Source organism: Tyto alba, unplaced genomic scaffold (genome assembly GCF_018691265.1).
Source record: "Tyto alba isolate M040663 unplaced genomic scaffold, T.alba_DEE_v4.0 Super-Scaffold_2, whole genome shotgun sequence".
NCBI classification, from domain to species: Eukaryota; Metazoa; Chordata; class Aves; order Strigiformes; family Tytonidae; genus Tyto; species Tyto alba.
In genome coordinates this window covers 25,804,954-25,824,585 of record NW_024881282.1, presented here as the reverse complement: position 1 = coordinate 25,824,585, position 19,632 = coordinate 25,804,954, and the positions used below count along the sequence as shown (strand labels likewise).

At 35.5% G+C, this 19,632-nt stretch overlaps 1 protein-coding gene across 9 annotated transcripts in view; it reads right to left on the bottom strand.

The window, feature by feature from the left end:
* Window positions 1-19,632, bottom strand: part of NBEA (neurobeachin) — a 518,250-nt gene that overhangs the window by 287,048 nt on the left and 211,570 nt on the right. For 8 of the 9 annotated variants that reach the window (XM_042793382.1, XM_042793373.1, XM_042793375.1 and 5 more), the window contains 3 exons: window positions 9,774-9,928; window positions 5,536-5,662; window positions 1,152-1,279 (listed from right to left, as the gene is read on the bottom strand). In XM_042793382.1, coding sequence (XP_042649316.1) covers window positions 1,152-1,279; window positions 5,536-5,662; window positions 9,774-9,928 — 410 coding nt within the window. The remainder of the gene's footprint in view (window positions 1-1,151; window positions 1,280-5,535; window positions 5,663-9,773; window positions 9,929-19,632) is intronic. The other variant, XM_042793376.1, reaches the window with a different exon arrangement.

The following is a 19,632-nucleotide window of genomic DNA, read 5'->3' as shown; positions in this document are numbered from 1 at the left end:
ACAATAATATTATTAAACAATAATTAGACAAAAAAGGAAAAGGCTATTTAGAAGATTTCAGTTACAAGGTGCAAATATTTCTAGCATTAGGAATAAAAGAGGGCCAGTGTTGTGGGGAATAACAACTAAGACCATAGAAAGACTGCACACTAACATTTATCTAAAACACATGTATAAGAGAAGGAGTTTTGGAATTTGAACACAAAGCTGTGTTTTTTCCATGTAGGTTTTCACATGTTGTAAGCTTTGCCCTAATGGGACTTTTTCACAGAATTGTTTAGGTTGGAAAAGACCTTTCAGATCACTGAGTCCAACCATAAACTTCTCATTAAACAGCAATATTGTGTGTAAGAACAATTCTGGAAGGAAAAAGTTTACCTGACTGTGTATGTTCCTCTGGATATACGTCGTGGGATCAGTGCATGTTCACGCAAATTCCCCCATCACTGTTTTAACTGCATTATCACTGATGCACTACTTTCTGCGTGAGCTTGCTGCATTTGCACTTTCTGCGTAATTTCTGCATTACTTACTGCCTTACTTATGAGAATTCATTATTTTCCCCAAATTTTGTAACCATGAAGTAGTAAAGACAATACATAAAAACACATAAAAATCCTTGAAAGTGTTCAAGAATACTTTTCTTTAAAAAATCACCACTTTCTATTCCCCTGTAGAGACAACTCTGTATCTGCCTGGGTGAATTCAACTGATCCACCTGAGCAAATAGTGTTCCTACCAAATCCAGATGCATGTATCAATAATGCTGGAGCACAGTATTCAATTACTTTCTTCCATGGGAATTGATTACACTTTTTAATTATATTTTTCACAAGTCTCTCAAAGTCAGGCTGAAAGACTTATACTAATGCAATTATTCTGAGGAAGGAAAAGCAAATTATAGGGAGGTTTTTGCATTCAAAGATTACAGGACGTATCTTTACACAGCATCTCACTTAGAGAAAAAAAGGGTACAAAAGCTATCACTTTTAATTTCTTTAAATGAAATTAAATGCATGAAGTGAAATCACATTAAAAACCTATTCATTTATTTATAAAAAATTGTTATATAAAGTCTAATGAAAATGAAAAATTGTTCATATCAAATGACTAATACCTAAAATAATATAATCTTATAACAGAAACAGTACCTTCAATCAACAGCTCTTGTCCATGACTGCCCAACAATGTACGGGATAGGAAAGGGGCAAAATCAACAAAAATTTCTCGCAGGAGAGGGGCCACCTTTTCTAAGGCTCTTTCAAGCTTTGCAGTGATACTGTGGAAAAACAGAGACCATAATTGGAAGAACACTTAACAGTAGAAGTTAAATGATGTCAATCACACATGTTTTTAAAAGTTGCTGTAAGCTTCTTTAGAAAAGAGGATGATCATAATTTGATTAAACTTTACAGTGTTTAAATGGCTTTAAGTAAATGCAAATGTCATGTCAGTCAGCAGTGTGTCAGTCTCATAAATTCTACAGCATTTACAGAGTACTCCAGAGCAAGTAAAACTTTTATTCTCATTTTCAAACATGATAAGAAGAATGTCAGATATTCAAGTGTAAGCCCATTTAACCTATCTCAATTTATACGCATCTCATCATTTTATGCACATTTGAAAGCTTGAAAGCAGAAGCTTTATTCACCCAAGGCAATCACAAGTAACTTGCTTTTTAGTTCAAGCTTTCAAATAACAACATCTGGCACTGCAATGCTAGACAAGGGAGTGTGTGAGGAAGCATTCCAACACAAGAATCAAGAAAGCCAATATTCTTTTATTCAACTTTGAGAGAACATGAACCCGGGTAAATCACTTTGCCTTTGCATTTATACTTCATTGCCTGCTGGGACTATACACTCTTTAAAGCATGGAGTGTTCCTTAATTTCTATTTGTACAATGACAAGAGGTGTCATGACTTCTGTTTGCTTCGTAAATACCAGGAATATTATTCCTTTGCCTGAGGATACAAACCTAGCAATAGTATGCAAATGCCAGCAGGGTGCTAAGGGTTGTAACCATTAAGAGTCATTCTTCCCTTTCAAAACTTGACTTGTGCCCTCTGAAACTCTTAAACCAAGATTAAAACCCTGTTATTTTAAAGAAGTGAACTACTATTTAAGAATAGAAATTAAATTATCTACATATCCTGGTCTACTTGGAATTTTTGCTGTTCTTTTCCAGCTGCTGGTGTCTGAAGGAGTTTTCTCTGTGCTTGAATTACAGCACCAAAATGCTATTGGCATTTAAAAGCACCATTTTAAGAAGAAGCTACATTTCTTGACAGATTCTAAGAGAATGAACACTAATATTTAAATTTTATACTCTACCTACTACCTAAAAACATTAAATGAATGTGGACTTTTTAATCCTGATCACATGAATATCCCTATATTTAAAAAGAAAGGTGTCATTATAAACAAATTGGAAGTTTTCCTTCATCACCTTAAAAATATTTTACTGAATTCCTATAGCTTATTTTCTTTCAGTGTGCTGCTTTCCCATTTCAAATTCAGATACTGATTTTCTAATATTCTAAAGGATGGATTCATATTACCAGCCTTTGCTTTAGATAATCAGTTGAAGTGAATCTCACTATGCTAAAGCCTCTCTTGACTATCCTTGAAACACAAGTAACTAGCTTAGATTTTTTAATTTGCAACATGAATCTACCCCAAACTTTTGCTGCTAGAGATGAAAAGCCTACTAGATTAATCCAGACTTCTTTAAACCACATTTTAAAATAATCTTTCACTGTAAATTGGCTTAAAAGGCCCAATTTTAGAGTTCATTTAACTCTGAAAACTTTACATACAATTGAAATAATTTGAAGTTAAAAAGTTTTAAGATTAAGATCAATATTTAAGAATCAAGTAATATGGGAGGTGTGAATGTTCTATTAATCAGCACCTTGGATGAGATATTAATAAACACGCTTCTATCTAACGGATAGCTGATGGATCTTGTATATTATAGATATATTCATGGGAAATTGTGAATAATATTCTGTGAAAATGTGAGATCAAAGTTTAGCACTCTTTAATAAAGCATATGAAATATCAGAAAAGAATATTTAAATAAAAAAAAAATCTTTTTCTTTCATATAAATTCCTGGTGCATTTATAAGTTGAAAACTAACTGGAGTTCTGGTCCTTTGGTTTCAAAAAACAAACAGAATTAAGAAAAAAAGCATACATAGAGACACTGCAAAAAACACTTCAGGGAAGCATGTAGCCCATCCACTGTCTCTCCTGTCCACACATGCACACAGAGCAACAAAAGAGAGACTGATCTGATTCTACAGCTGTTTCTAATATCTATTGTAACTTACAATGCATCCTGCAGTCATTAGGGAACTCCCTGTGGGAATAAATGTAACCAGTTTTCATGAGTGAACTAAGAGGTTTCTGGGTTTTTTGTTTGTTTTTTTTTTTTTTTTTTTTTTGGTTGGTTGGGTTTGTTTTGTTTGGTTTGGTTTGGTTTAAAGATGAAACTGTATTTTTTCCTTTCTGTTTGTAGACATTCAAGGCAAATAAACTCTTAATAGCTTTCAAATTAAAGATTATTTATTTTGAATATTAAAGGTAATACATGCCAAAAAATAAAGTATATATATTATATATAATTATATACAATTTCTATATTTATAAAAGTTATAAACTGGGACACAAAAGATTGAAAGAGCACAGTAGCAACATCAGATTAAAAGAAATACCTTTAAATTTGTGAGAAAAAAACCAAATAGTCCTATGGACAGTACTACTGACTGAATTGGTCACAAGAAAGTGCAGAGGCACACACTGTCCCAGGCCCAAGTGTGCTACCTTTACGACTTCATTCCAGGCCAAGCCTCTACCTCCAAATGCAGACTATTAAATGTCTGAAAGTCCAAGATCATTCTCCTGCTCAGTCTACAGCCATAAGCAGCTCTTCTCTTAGGCAGCTGCTATAAAGGAAGGCTTAGCTAAGTCAGCTTTCACTTTATGCTCTCCGACCCCATAGACAATTCTGATTTTTAATCTCATAAAAGCTGGAGCTCAATTAATTCAAAGTGAGAAAGCCAAAAATCATCTATTATAAAAATAAAGTTTTAGTTGTTTCTTGGGAGGTGGGCACAAAAAGAAAAAAAGCCCAGAAGACATTTCTTGGGTTGATTAGACTTTAAATTATCTACATTTCTGATATTGTGCTCCACCTAAGTTCTTTTCAGTTGCTAATTTCAGTTACTACTTAGAGTACAACTACTGAGTTCAAACTCTGAATTCTAAATTTGATTTCTATATTCTGAAAAACTGAAGTTTTTCTTTGACTCCAGGACAAAAACTTTCAAAATGCTTGTGAAAAAACAGGAATACTGTATTGGTTAAAATAACTGAAAACCAAATTGATTAGTAATCCAGTTTAATTTTAACATACATTGGTATCTGAATTTTTAAAGATCTCAGCCTCAGCAAAGCACTCTCCTAACAAGAAGACAAGAAGCAAAAGAAGTAGTTTAATTATGCCATACATTCTCTCCTTGATCATTTGCACTTTTTTGGAGTGGAACCAACAGCCCTCATGCTTTCAGCCTGGGCCCACACCCATTGCTGTGATTCCACCTGCACCACTCACCTGAGACTTCAGATAGGACTAGCAAAAAAAGACATTTTTTGCACTGTGTGTTAAATCACTGAAGCTTCAATACTTCTTTTACAGGTTACCTGGGGCCCTTGATTTAAGTTTATTTCCTTTCTAGTTCATTAGAGAATTAAATTCTCTTGGTTATGAGCTTGGTTTCTGTCTCCACTCTCGTTTTCTTCAAACCATACCTTGAAGTGGCTGGCCAACTAAGGGACATTTGGGAAATCCTTAGTATATCCTGCATCAGCTTTTTAGGGCAGACAGCTGTGCACCTTGAGAAGGTCAAAAATCTGTCTCTGAAGTGTGCTGCAGCACAACTGAATACCTTTACAAAAGGTGAAGGTAGATATTACACAAAGATATTTAATAGGAATTTCAGAGGGCATTTTTCTGGCTGCCAGTCAGTGTAAGAGGGGTATTAGCTATCCCATGGCATGCGTTTCTTGCAACACCAACTCAGACCTGGTACACCACTTATTTAGCTGCATGAATATATGTTTTGTTTCATCCTCACCAGTTTAAATAGGGCTTTCATTTGCTCAGAAGAGATTATGCCTCTTTCCACTTGCTAGTGCTCCACTGCCAAGTCACGCTGGTCTGCCAATTCTTACTATCATTATGGAGCAATGTAAAAAGCTGGTTAACTGAAAAATTACTTTTAATGAAGTTTTAGTGTCTGGAATAGTTTGAACAAATTAGAAATTTCAGTGAAGTGTTATTTTTGTATATACATTCTTAGTACTGAAAAATGATATAAATATACACTGTATTATATGAAGAACTACAATAATGCATATTAAATGTGCTAAAACATATTTTGATATATTTTTTCTTTTTGCAATATTTTGTATGCATGAAGTTGTGGGAGGAGAAATTATAATTAATAATAAAAGATAGAAGTTGTGTACCTCATGTTTTCAGCTGAATCCTCCGGCATTGGAGCAACAGTTTGGACAGCTGGGAGATTTTTGCTGGTAGCACCATTCACAAAGCTGGATGACGAAGAGGAAGAAGAAGATCCTGAGTCTACTGCACCTGTCCCCCAAAAAATACAGGTCTTAATTCAGTCTGAAGAAACATTACTTTTAGAGACTTTTAATACAGTCCTTTTCTTATTCGTCTACTTTTAAGTAGGGAAATAATGCTATTTATTCTAAAACAATTAAACGCATTCCATATGATTATCATACTAATTAATACCTTATTTTGCTAGCATAACAATAATAAGCTTAAAAAGCTACTGAAAATCAGGCAAAATAAATCCTTACCTCATTTTCATTATTCGTAAACTATATTCCAAAGATGAAAACATTTTTACATCATCCTGTAAAGCAAGATCTTTCTAAAATAAAGGTATATTTAAGAGGAGCTTGAGTGGAGAATAGGAGTTTAGCTATTTTTTTTTTTTTTTAATATATATATACACACACACTTTTTGGCTGCCCAGTTGCAACTACAGGCAGAAAATAAAATACAAATCAAAAAATGACAGAGAAGATAGAAAATGTAAATTCTTTCAGGAAGTAATGCGGGAAACGAGTGTCTGAGGAGTTTTAAGATTCTAATTACAGATTTTCTGTTTCCTTCACCGAGTCAGGGAGAATTTTAAGATCTTAAAAGTTGTGAGGGCAGTGGGGGTATCATTTCAATGGGTTGTGAACAGCTGCCCAGAAAAAAAAGATGCAGACAGAGCATACGTTAATACTTGAAGTGATCAGAGTCAGAGCTAAGGGCTAAACTTAGACCCTAAATGCCAATCTACCACGTTTGATGAAACAGCACCGTGAGCTCAGCTTCTGCGAAGCAAACCAGCAAAGGCTCAGTGGCCTGGAGCAGAAGTGAGAGCACTGTGATCCCCGCGCTCCGCGGCCCAGCCCCGGCGTGACCGTCACCGCCAGAGAGGCAGCGACCAACGGCCTGGCCGCTGGAGCTCACAGCCGAAGGGACTGCAGTGCTACCAGACATGAGGGTGACAGGCAAGACTCATCCGAGTTAGCCACGAGGGGTGGAGAACCCCAGCTTAGAGGTCAGTGGCATTATTCAGGCAATTTTTTAAAAGGATGACTGGTAACTCCCTGTTACTGGTCAGTTTTAGCAGGTGAGGTGGCACTGTCCTTTGCATTACATAGGCATATATTATTTTTCAGTTTCCTTAAAATCTCTACATAGCCTTTATGGTTTCTTAACTCCTTAAGCAGCCAGCTAACAATGAAGTAGCTGGCAATGGTGCAAAACTCTCTGAGATCCAGGAGAATTTTTTTTTTTTTTTTTACATTTGCCTTCAAATGATTTTTACTGATAAAAGAATTAAGGTAAGGATCAGAATTTGACTGGTCACTTTAGAAAATTTACATTCAAAACAGTATCAAAATGCATCAGGCTTTGCTGGGCTTGCTGACACTAGAGCAGCTGGTGAGGCTCATGATTTAGACAAGGAACTGATTTAGTCTGCTGTTTTTATAATGCGAGTGGGAGGTTGATTGTGGCTTACACTCTGGGTTCTGACTTGGACTAAATACAAATTGTAAATGTACCGAAACACACTGAAAAGGAAAAACAAAAATGTAATATAAACTATCACTCCCAACCTAGAAATCACAGCAACTTAGCTGGGAACAGGGTAGCTTAAAAAAGATTATGACTTCATATATATGTGTGTGTGCACGTGCATATTTATATTATTGATATATTTATATTATTTACATATTTACATTCATATATACATAGATAACATATTTTTATTGCTTCTTCCCTTTTTCTTCCAAAGTCAAATTTTCTTCATTAAGGTTGCTGTCTAACAATGCAGTTGCTAAATTGTTTAACCAGCTAGGCTTCCAGAAGAGAAGGTCAAACAGACCTAGAACTACTGGATTAACATAGAAGTGAGAATCAGGATATGAATTACAGAAATCCAATCTAAAAATCTTTATAAGTTTCTTACATAAAGAAATGAACGAAGAAAACCTATCTCCCCAAAGATACATTCAAAGCACTAAAAGAACTTCAGTAACATACATCTCATTACATTGTGATAATGACATTGACTATGACAGCGATGGCAGATGGAATGTAAACACTGACTGCAATCCATGAAAAACTGAAAAAAACACCTTTTGCACAAGTCCAGCACAGAACAGACCTCAAAGGTAAACCTGTATTTCTAGAGTATCTGTGACATACTGTAAAACAACTGCAAACAGGTTTGGGGGGACATCTAGTGTTTCTAAAAAATTGTATACTATTTCTTTTTTGCCATAGCTAAAAAAAAAAAAAAAAAAGAAAAAAGAAAAAAGAAAAAAGTGCTGTTCAGTGAAATTCTCTACACTACTTTAAAATCATTAATAGCATAGATAATTTAACAGACTACAAGTATATAAACCAGAAAGTATCTGGATACTTCATGTATATATCTCAAAAACTGACATACATAATCACCCTCTTAACTATCATAGGCATGCCTTAATTAAAAATGGCAAAATGAGCATTTTAATCTAATAGATATTTATGTTTTCAATGTGATGCTACTTTTTTTTACTGTCATTACTGTGTTTAGCATTTCTAAAATGTTGATATGCAATTCAAATATTTAAAAAAAGGTTGGGAAGGGAAGGACTTTTTGAACTATTTCTTAAGAGAATTAATCAATAAAACTCATTCAGATGAATTCAGGCATAAAATGCTTTACTGAAGAAGTCCAGTACACATATAGTTCTAATTAAATCTGATTCTTTCTGAAATTCCATTGAATCAATACTTCTCCTTTAATCAAGCTAATCCATGGACTAGGAAATAAAAACAATTGCATTAAAAAAAAAATAATCTGTAAGATCTACCAAAAAAAAGTAGCCTTTAATCCACAGTGAATGTTCCATGGTATCTGCAATACTGTCCTCTACTAAGAACAGTATCAGGGAAATGACTGGTTTTTAAATGCAATTACTTACAAAGAAGAGCTACTACATTCCAGCTAAAACAGTTCAGATCTTTTATCAGTGAGGAGACTGAAAAGGTTACAGTATTCAGTATCATTTGGAAAATAAAGTTTCCAATGTAGGATTTTTTTTGCATGACATAAGAGTACCTAAAAGGAAATCCATTCAAGATTAACAGAAGTGGCTACACAAATGTCACTGTTCATAGAAGTGATAACATTATTCAGAGCACTCATTCCTCCCATCTGCCTCAGGACAATTAGATTTTAAGATTTTTTTTTTTTTTATCCTTAGAAAAATCAAAGTTCTATTACCAGGTATTAAAGGTAATCTGCAAAAGGAAAGAAAAAAAAAAAAATGAGCGTGTTTTCATATTATTCCATGAAGCAGAAGGATGCCAAAAGCTTCCCCCTCCATATTCTGCAACCCCATGGAGATTTTCACTTTCTCAACCCTTGACTGAAGTTGTGATATCCTTGAAGAGAGCTCTTCTCTCAAGTGCTTTTGCTTAGTTTAGAAAGAAAACAGACCATAGCCAGACATTTCAAAGGAGTTTAAGTAAATGTCTTTTGCTCTCAGTAAGGATTCATTTCCAAATGGAAACCAGTCTCCATGGTCAACAGGCTCCTTCATGATAGACAATCCCATTATTACTATTACAAATAATTAAAAAAATAAGGTCTTGCCCTCCTTCTATAGGTAATAATAAGCAACTACTGTTAAGACATGACTACAGTTAAATTAGGTAGGTTTCTACTGAAAAACCTTCCAAAAATCATAGCATAATTTTCATTGACAAATAGTAACTGTCCAAAATATTAATCCTCCACAATCTGATGTATTTATTAAGTAGCTAGTTGTCTTTACTTTCTTTGATGCTTAAGGAGGGATTAATTGGTATATATCATATAGACATCCTCTAATGCAGAGCACTGGACAAGTTAGTTCATTTCAACTCTAAACTACACTTATAAAACAGTATAAAGGCTATTTATTTACTTACTTGAGGCTGTGCAAGTCCCATGTGTACTATCAAAGTTTATAAACATATGCTAAGAGAATACACTGGCTCTAAATCAGGCCAAGATTTTTATTTCAGAAGTACAAAAACAGTAACAAAAACAGATGATTAAAAACCAAAACACCACTAAAAGTAACAGAACAAAAAACAAACAAGAAAAAATGGGGGTCACAAAAATATTTAAGGACAATACCTGTTGTATTAATCATACTTTTTGGTGTAGCTCCTGTTGCAGCAAATATATTAGGTGTACTACCCGGTGGCAGTCCACTCCCAGCTGTGGCAGCTCCAACTGTGGTAACAGCCAAACTACCTGGAGGGGGTTTCTTTACTGGTACAACCACACTCCTGTGGAAAAAGAAATGGCAGATTACTAAAACTATACAGTGGAGTCAGCAAGAGTTTTTGTTTATGATGGAATTATGTTGTGTTAAAATGCTGTTGCTGAAGAACACATAATGATGTCATTTTTTTTAACAGTTCTGAAATAAGGAAAGACTACATTAATGGGCCTTAAAACCATACTCTTATCCTTTGTCTGTAACTTTGTGCGACTGAGAAACTAATTTGTCTTTCAGTGCCCACAACAGGGAAAGACCCCACCACTTCACTGATATGTTGTGAACACTGCTATCGCCCGCGTTCTAGAGGGCAAAGAAAACGTTAAGTGTTGGAAATGCTGCCAGCATACTGCCAGCCTATATGAATGCAGTCTTTATGAGTACGTTAATATGTTGATCTTACTGAAGCTGTCTAAGATTACAACTAGTGCCGTTTAACATCTCTGTTGGTGACACGGACAGTGGGATTGAGCGCACCCTCAGCAAGTTTGCCGGTGACCCCAAGCTGTGTGGTGCGGGGACACGCTGGAGGTCAGGGATGGCATCCAGAGGGACCTGGACAGGCTGGAGAGGGGGGCCTGTGTGAACCTCATGGGGTTCAGCAAGGCCAAGGGCAAGGTCCTGCACAGGGGTCAGGGCAATCCCATGCACAACTACAGGCTGGAAAATGGGTGGATTGAGAGCAGCCCTGCGGAGAAAGACTTGGGGGTATTAGTGGGTGGAAAATTGAGTATGAGCCAGCAATGTGTGCTCGCAGCCCAGAAAGCCAACCGTACCCTGGGCTGCATCAAGAGAATTGTGGCCAGCAGGTCAAAGGAGGTGATTCTCCCCTCTTGCAATGGTCTTGCAAATATAGTTTACTAACAAACATTATTTTGCATTCAGCTTTCTAGAAAAATTTCATACTCATTTAAATCAACAGCACATGATGTGAATTGAACACCTAAAATGCAACACAATAAATATTTGCTTTCACAAGATTTGTATAAAGTCCATTTAAAAATAATGTTTCAAAAGCAGTCTTGAGAATTTGAAGCTTTTAAGAACAGAACAGGGCTTTCATACAAAAAATCTGACATAATATTAGATATATGTAGACAACATTGAATTCAAACACATTCTCAGCTAATGTCAAACCACTCTTTTTGTTTTCAAATCTCAAAACAAAAAGATAAGACTTGCTCTACATGTTAAAAGGGAACGAGAAGGAAAATATTACAGAGACATTTAGTTAATATTTTTTATTTAAGGTAACAAGGCAACATTTTTAGGGCAATAAGGCAACATTTTTTAAGGTAATAAGGCAACTATTTAAGGTAACAAGGCCACATTTTGCTCTACATGTTCCTTTGGCAATTATTTTGTTACACTTCTGTGTAAATATGATGGCACATGATGGATCAAAAGGTGTGGAACAATTTTTTCCGGTAATGTAGTTTGTTCATATATGTCTAAATCCTCAGTCTCCTTGGAATTTAAAGACTGGTGATGGAAATTGTATTGATGATGCCGCTGTGAGAATTATATAAAAGGGTTATTTTTTGTGATCTCTTCTTACATGATTACAGTGGACAAAACAATCCATAAGTAAATTATTTCTCCCTCTTTTTAGAGAGGTAACAGTGCCAGTTGATGTCTCTACATTCCGAACAATAGTTTTACCACTACCCTGAAGCATGTACTATTAAAAAGGTAATTCTAGGCATATTGATGTTTTTCTGTCTCCTTCCATTTACATTAGAAGAAGATGAGTTTTCACAATGCAATAGCTATTGATTAAGATATGTGACCCTAAAATAATTGCTTTTGTTAATAGTTAATAATCTCTTACAATCATTGCTGATATGAAGTGTTTACATAGTAGCAGCTACAGGTGACTAAAGCTGGGTTTGCACAGGTTAGATTAATCTGCTCCATAACACTATGAAATTTCCTAAAATTAGCTCCTATCCACATACAAAGATCTCTAGCTCAATTAATACTTCAGTCAGATACTTGACTTCTGGTTGTTCAGGAATTAAATAAGTAGTCAAGAGCAGAGTCCCTGTAGTGCCACAGAAACACAAGATACAAGTCCTAATCCTTCTTAAGTGGGAACATCTCTCATTTGTATTAATTTCATAAGGAAACTACTATCAATACATATAGTATCTTTGTAGAGAACTAGGCTAAGATTGGTGTGAATGAAGAATGAATGGAAATATTTGGGTGCTGAGGCACAAGAAGAAAAGACACAGAAGGAAAAGGCATTTTAGACTGGCCTATAATAACGGCACATGGATTATCAGATCATCAAGACCATAGGCATGTATGTAGATTCACAACGTAACTAGACCGTGAAGACAAAACCAGTGAACAGTCGTGACTCAAAGAGGTGGGGAAGGACAGAGAGAGTGCTGGCAGCTCCGTAAGGGTAAAAAAAGGCATATCCAAAACCTGAAAATAGTTGCCAGCCTACAAAGGACCCAGGAGATTTGGGTCAAGTGAGGAAGACCTTCCACCCAAGTGAGGAAGACTTGACAGCTGGTGTCCCATGCTCTCCGAGTCATTACAGCAGATACTGGACCTAGGATCTGGACACAGCATGGTGGGTGCCTGACTGCTGGACAGACTCCTTAGACATACATCCATTTGAGAGTTTACAAACATGAGATGGAGTGTGAGTGAAATCTGTTTTGTTTTGGGTTATATTTTAAGTAAAATAATTTTTCCCTTCTATAAAGTATCTGCTAAATTGCTGATACAATTGCTGCAAAAGCATTTCCTATTTTTCTGATAGTTTTCCAAAGAAGATGAAGCCAATTTCAAGGTCTTCCTCCTCATCTTCAGACAGCTCAGTGGTCTTTCAGGGTATCCAAAAGATCACCTAATTTTCCATTGCAAATACTACATGTTAACTTCACTTCTCTGATATAATAGTCATAGAATAGCTTGGGTTGGAAGGTACCTTTAAAGGTCATCTAGTTCAAACCTCAAATGTATTGGCCTCGTATAAATGCAAAGACCGTTTACTTAAGAGTGTAGTTTAAGACTGAAAATCAGCTCCCGTAGCAAGAAAGGACAATCCTGCCCAGATCCCACAAATACTAATGTTCTACATATTGCTGACACTCTTTTGTAGGTCTGAATCAGGACATTAAGACAGGTCAGGTGTTATTAAATTACAAATTATCAACAAACATCGAGAAACCTCATTACTACAAGAATAGGCAAAATCAGTGAGACATTAGCTGCATATTCTTCCACTCTGGGATGATTTCTGACATGTCATACATGGTCACCTTGTCAAAATGTCTCTTTCCTCCTGATAATACAAAATACAGTGAGTGAATACAGAGTGACATCCAGATGAAGGAGACCAAGAAACTATGTGAACAACACAAGAGAGTGGTCAAAACTGTGCAAAACAATCAGAGGAAAAGCAGAACAAGAAAGGTGAAAGAGGATGACAGATAAATCAAGTAAAAACCCCACCTTTTAACCAGTCAAACCACTCAAACAACACATATAGTATAAACAGGAAATCAAAACAAATCAGATTTATGAAAGAAGTATAGCTCTTTACCTGAGCATAACATGAGTGGAGGAAAGAATTTAATGTGATAGATGCCTTACATGTATCTTTCAGGCATTCAGGTATTTAATAAAGGAACAGAAATCTACAGACTAGAAGTAAAGGTTATATACACTTCCATAATTTCATTTTATGACTTGTTTTATACAACATATTTCAGACTTCCTAAATCTTCCAAACTGGTCCACATTTTTCTGAATCACATCATCATGGTCTCAAATGATCCCTAATGATTTAGTCAGCAAAAGCTTAGTAGTAATTTGCTGAAGGAACTGATTTTATTTCTCTGTTCATGTGGTTCAAAATTCTAAAAAGAATTGTGAGTGCTAATCACTATTCCATTACGTTATGAGTGTCCTTTTTAAACTGTAAACCTAAGCCTGAAGTAATCATAATTCATAACACGTTTAAGGTAAGTGTTGTTGGTTCAACCTGCATACCACTGCTGGTTCATTAAAAAACCTCAACAAATGATTGCAGGATTCTTCTGGGTTTTAGAAATTTGCATGAAATAACTAGTCAGAAAATAACACCATCAATGTGTTGAATTGCAAAAACAGAAAATGGAAATTAAAAAAACCAAAAGCAACCAAACTCTCTCAAATTAACTTTCCTTTAAAATTTAGCTACCCAGTGCTGGCGACAGACAAATCAGGTTATGCAGCACTGTATTTTTTCTCTCCTTCTCTGTAATCCACATTCTGTATCTCTTCTCCATTTTAAAATTTAAAGGCCTTCCAAACTAATCACTCTGGTCAATCAAGAGGTCAGAGAGAAGCTTCCAATACTGCATGTCTTGTGCTACCTATCTCAGCAGCGGCAATTAAATTAGAATCACTTTAGGCTCTTCTGGGATATGTGAAACCTCTTAAGGCTGAATTAATATTCTTGCTCCTCCTTTCCTCCCCCACAGAAGCAGAAAGCATGAGGGTTTTCAAGAAGTGCTCTTCAAAAAAAGCAGTACAGACTTCAGGCAAAATTTTCAGAGAAGTACTCTGTGTCAAACAGCAATTTTTGCCAGATGTTTCAGAAGAAATCACCCAGAGATTAATTTAATCTCTGAAAAGAAATCTTAGTATTTCTTCTCTGAAAGTTACTCATGATCTCCATACCTATGTATATGTCCAGTTCTTTATGAAATATGCATATTGCTGATTACCACTGTTCTGATTTGAACCCCAGATTGTGCTTTGACTCTGTAACAAGTGATCGTTAGTAGGTACTAACAACACATTTTGAACCCTACTTAGACAACCTTCTATTAGGCTGACTGTATTAAGATAAGATTCATCTGAAATCAAGGAGGAAAGGCACTGTAAGTCAAAGTCAAAAGCCATGGAGAAGAAAAACTGAATTAAAAAAGACGTGAGGTACACTGAAGAGATATGGAAGGCTCACAGAAGGATATAATCTTTGAGATTTATTCAATTGAAACCATAGTGCTGAATGTCCACTTATTATGGATTCTGTCAATCATTTGATGCCATACATTCATCAAAACATCCAAATCTTAAAGTCCATAAAATTATCCTAATCTACTAAACACAAATTGCTTGTTTCTAAATAGAAGAATGTGAATCATCTCAGCTGTGGTTTTAGGATAAGGACATGAAGATCATTGATCTTCTCTCAGATCAAGCAGGAGAGTGAATAAACCCCCAACAAAATTCCCAGTCACTAGTAGTATGTCCTTTACATTCAGAATAAATTAGCTGAAGCATCTAAACTGATCTAACATTCTGACAAGAAACAAGGAAAAACCGTAAAAGTTTAAAACTTTAAAGAGTTTAAAAACGCTAACATCAAGAAAGATGAACGGTCTTGGCTGAACAAAGAAATTGGAGATAGTGGAAATTAATAAGTTTGGAGAATGTGAATAGAATGTAAGTGAAAATGTCATGTATTAAATGCCAGAAACATCATGGAATAAAGAAAAAAAACATAAATAAACAATCAGTATGAGGTATAGACTGGGGATGAACGAGGAACATAATCCTGTATATATGATGCAAAAAAACCCCCGAAAAAGCAAGAGTTAAAAAGCAGCAGTCCTGTAAAAGTCAATACAGCTCTAATGGTGATTTTACAGAGGCCTATTGGGGTAAAAAAGCAAGACAAAAATCAGGTACAATTTTTATCTGTATACCCAGTGAATCATGGAGTAGAGCAATGCTGGATTCTACTGATTAAACATACATAAAACTTCTGTTGAGATATACCTAGAGCTCCATGCATATGAATACAAAAAGACACACATTGCATGGGTTACAAGAAGAGTTTTGAAAGAGCTATCTTTGTAGAGATCGCTAGATGATGGACAGGGTAAATAAGATTACAGCTCGATGAAAAAAATTGAGGGTTAATATACCCAATTTTGATTGACTTGAACCTATTCAGAACTTTAGGATTAATTTGTTCTCAATGAACAGCAGAGATGGAGGTGCACTTCCACCTTGTCTGCCATTTTATTTAGTAAACGAGTGGCTAAGACCCTCTAGGAATACAGACAATGCAACTCCAGCTCACTTCTAAGCCTAACAGGATTTGAAGCCATACCTCCCATTCTTTGGAGTGCATTTTAACTGCTACCTCAGCAGTACCAGTTCCTCTGGACCACAAGCTCCACTGCACAGAGATGAGGAAAATTATTGAGAGTGAACTGAAAACCCACTTAAGTCAGTTAATTCCCACACTACTGGTTAGTTTTTTCATTCACGTGTTCACAGACTACTGTGATACCCAAAGTAACAGGGAATGAAATGACTCAGTACAGACAGCACGTGCAACTGTCCCTTCTTAACTCATGGGAAAGGTGCTTTGCTTTCTCCAATTATTTTTTCATTACGGATTTTAAAAAATAATCTCTTCTGTTGGGAAAAGACTAAAACATATTTATTCACAACTAATTTTTATTAAGTTTTCAGGAAAATCAAATCTATTTTTCAGCAATCATATTTTGGAGAATCTAATGACTCTAACAGGAATATAATTTAGCTATTTTTTTTAAATGACTGTGTAGACCAGTGCATATCAATGATCCCCCAAATGTTGGCAATAATACAATAGATCAATATTGAACCTCTCTATTTGAACCTTCAGTGCATCTTCTCTCACAGTTCCTGTCTCTTTCCCACTCTGTCAGTTTGTATTAAAGAAAAGAAAAGGAAGTTTATTCTATTAAAAAAACATCGACACTATGAGTAGTCCTTCTAAGTATAACCTACATACATAAAACATACTACGCATACTTCCTGAAGACCTTCTTTCTCTGTGCTAACTGGCAGGACATATATCATCCCAGACTGGATTTCACAAGATGTCCACCTTTTCTAGCCTATAAATACCTTTAAAACTGGTCCCAAGGACCTTCCATGGTGGGGCGGGGGAGAACCCCAAAAAACAAGACTAAAATACCTTGAAAGTGTGTCCTTCAAAATATGCTTGTAAAGGCTTCACTGAGCATGTAAACTATGAAAATCCATATAATTCCAATTTATGAAGTGCTAATGGATTAAAAGGGAATAAGGTATCTAATAGCAGCAAAAATAACTGGTCTTATAATTTCCAGGAACTCAAGATTTTCTGCTTATGCAAGTATGCTTCCTATTGAAATAAATATGCTAACTACAGAAAATATATCACTTTGAAAAAAACAATAAATGAGACACAAAATTACAAGCACTCTCAATTTCAATAATAGCTCCCCTCTAAAAACACTCTACTAGGAAAAAGTAGAATGGAACAAACATAGGCTTCAGAATGCAGTACTGGGTAGAATCACAAATAAATTCACAAATGTTAATGGTCCAGGTTGCGTCTAGAGGGACAAATGCAAATTGACAAAAAAAAAATAAAAACAACCAAAAAACAAAACAGAAATAAGAAATCCCCAAACCCTAAAAATCAATAACTAGGACTGATTTTTGTCAGAAAAAAAGACGAGAAGGCAAAAAGGAATTATTGGTGAGTTATGCTCCATTAGTTGCAAATCTAGGTGAAATAACCCTTTGTGTTTGCCTCTAAAAATGTCATCCTGGATGCCATTTTCAAAGAATTCAGTCTGACGTTAAAAGACATGTCATAACTTTGAGGATTCAGGCTCCAGTGTCCCAGAAATCTGTTTATATAGCTCATAATGTAATTACAGCTACCTTAAGACAGATGAGGCAGAAGGCAGCTATATATTGAAAACTAATTGAAAAATGCAGTTGTCCAGAAGCACTTGTGGGGAAGAGGTCTCTGAAAAGCTGCTCAAAGCTTCAGAGTTTGAAGTGAAATTTTTGATGTTGTCACTCTCAATCTATTGAAGAGCTGACAGACAATCAAACCCGTCTGGCTGGCTGGCAGCTCATTTTGCTGGCAGGTGGCAAACAATTAGACACACCAATTTGTGCCTCCTGATGACATTAAAGCATGAAACTAAGTTGTATGCAGGGCCTAGTGATTTGTGTGAAAGCATTTCAAAAATAATACTCTTTGCCGTGGCAACTCATTTCAGACTGCCACCTCCCATTACGGCTTTGAGCGGTGAAGACGACAGACTTGAGTTACGTGCGGTGCAAGGCCGCTTCTGTTCAATCCGTCATCAGCGCCCCCCGAGACCTCAATCCCCTCCTTTCATCAATATCACCTCATCATTTACATTCGATAGTACTTGAACTGCTGCATACATTAACAACACACAAGTCCTGTTTGATAAAACATGTTGGACACACTTTCCGCTTTTATATTTCATTTATGACTGCACAAATTCTACAGCAGACGAATACACTGTAGCCTATTACACAATGTGTACATACATAATATGACTCTTACGAACACATTAGAAATGTGCAATTAAAAGAGCATGCAGAGCAAAACACATCATATTAAGTGATAAAACAGAATTCTTAGCTTCAGTTCCACTTACAGGAGTTTGCATTACATGGCATTTACCTGCATGTAAGATCAGTGATTATAATTAAAGAAATAACTTTAAAACACCAAAAATAGATTTACTTTTCTACTAATTACTTATTACCTCAACTCTTCTTTTACAGGGCACTCAGACATCCAAATGCAAAAATAAAATAAAGTCTAGCCTCAGAAGGACTAAGAATATCTTTTTGACTAAAGTGAAAAATATATTTCTCTAACATTGAATTGCTTATAAATATGGAATCACTGTGCATATTTTATAAAAATTGAAACAAATAAAACCTGACAAAACAATACACTCCATTGCTCATGATTCTCCCTAGAGAGAATAAACATGACCAACAGCCACACTGCTCAGTGAAGTACCAAGAGCTGCATAAACTACAGCGATAGAAGATCCTACAGAAATATGGTCCACAGGCATAGTGTTAGCTTTTTTAAAATATGCAGCGTATAGTATTTAACTGTTATTTTTTATCAGTAAACACAATTATATTTACATGAACAAGTATAGAAAAACAATCATGCTGTATTTTTTTTCAGTTTTTCAGTGATAATTGGGATACTATTGGCAACAGAAAATGATCATATGCCACCACAAGCTAAAAGTCATGTTGCTTTCTTAATATTTTAATTAATTCTAATATTATTTCAATATGCTATTCACAATCTTTTTCCCCTAACCTTTGTTTCACCCCCCATGAAAAGTTAGAGAGTCAAGATCTCAATCTGCTCCTCCTTTGTAACCTGAAAAATAGAAGCGACAACACCACCCATCTTTTGTCTCCAAAGATTGCCACAGTGGTCAATTAAGTACTTTGAAAATATGAGCAAACTGCACAGAGAAGTATTTCCCTGAACAGCGGTCATCATTCACTAATGCAGCCATGAGGTACAACCATACAGCTGAGGTCTTGTGGGCTAAGAACATCAGTGTTTTTATCAAGATGCCCACAGTTCAATAACATCCATTTAGTTGGAGAAGATAATTTAACACTTCCTGATCTGTTGGGACCTGCCTGAACCTGCCAATTTTCCCTCATAGTTGTTGGTTATATTAAAAAGCATGATCTACTTCACTCAGCAAAATCAGATAGTAGGATCATTTATTTAAGAGAAACAAAATATCCCAACAAAATTGATGCAAAACTTTTGCCTAAATTTCAACCATTACCTTTTTTATTTTGCTGAAGAAGTAAACAATGCCAATGGCTGACATG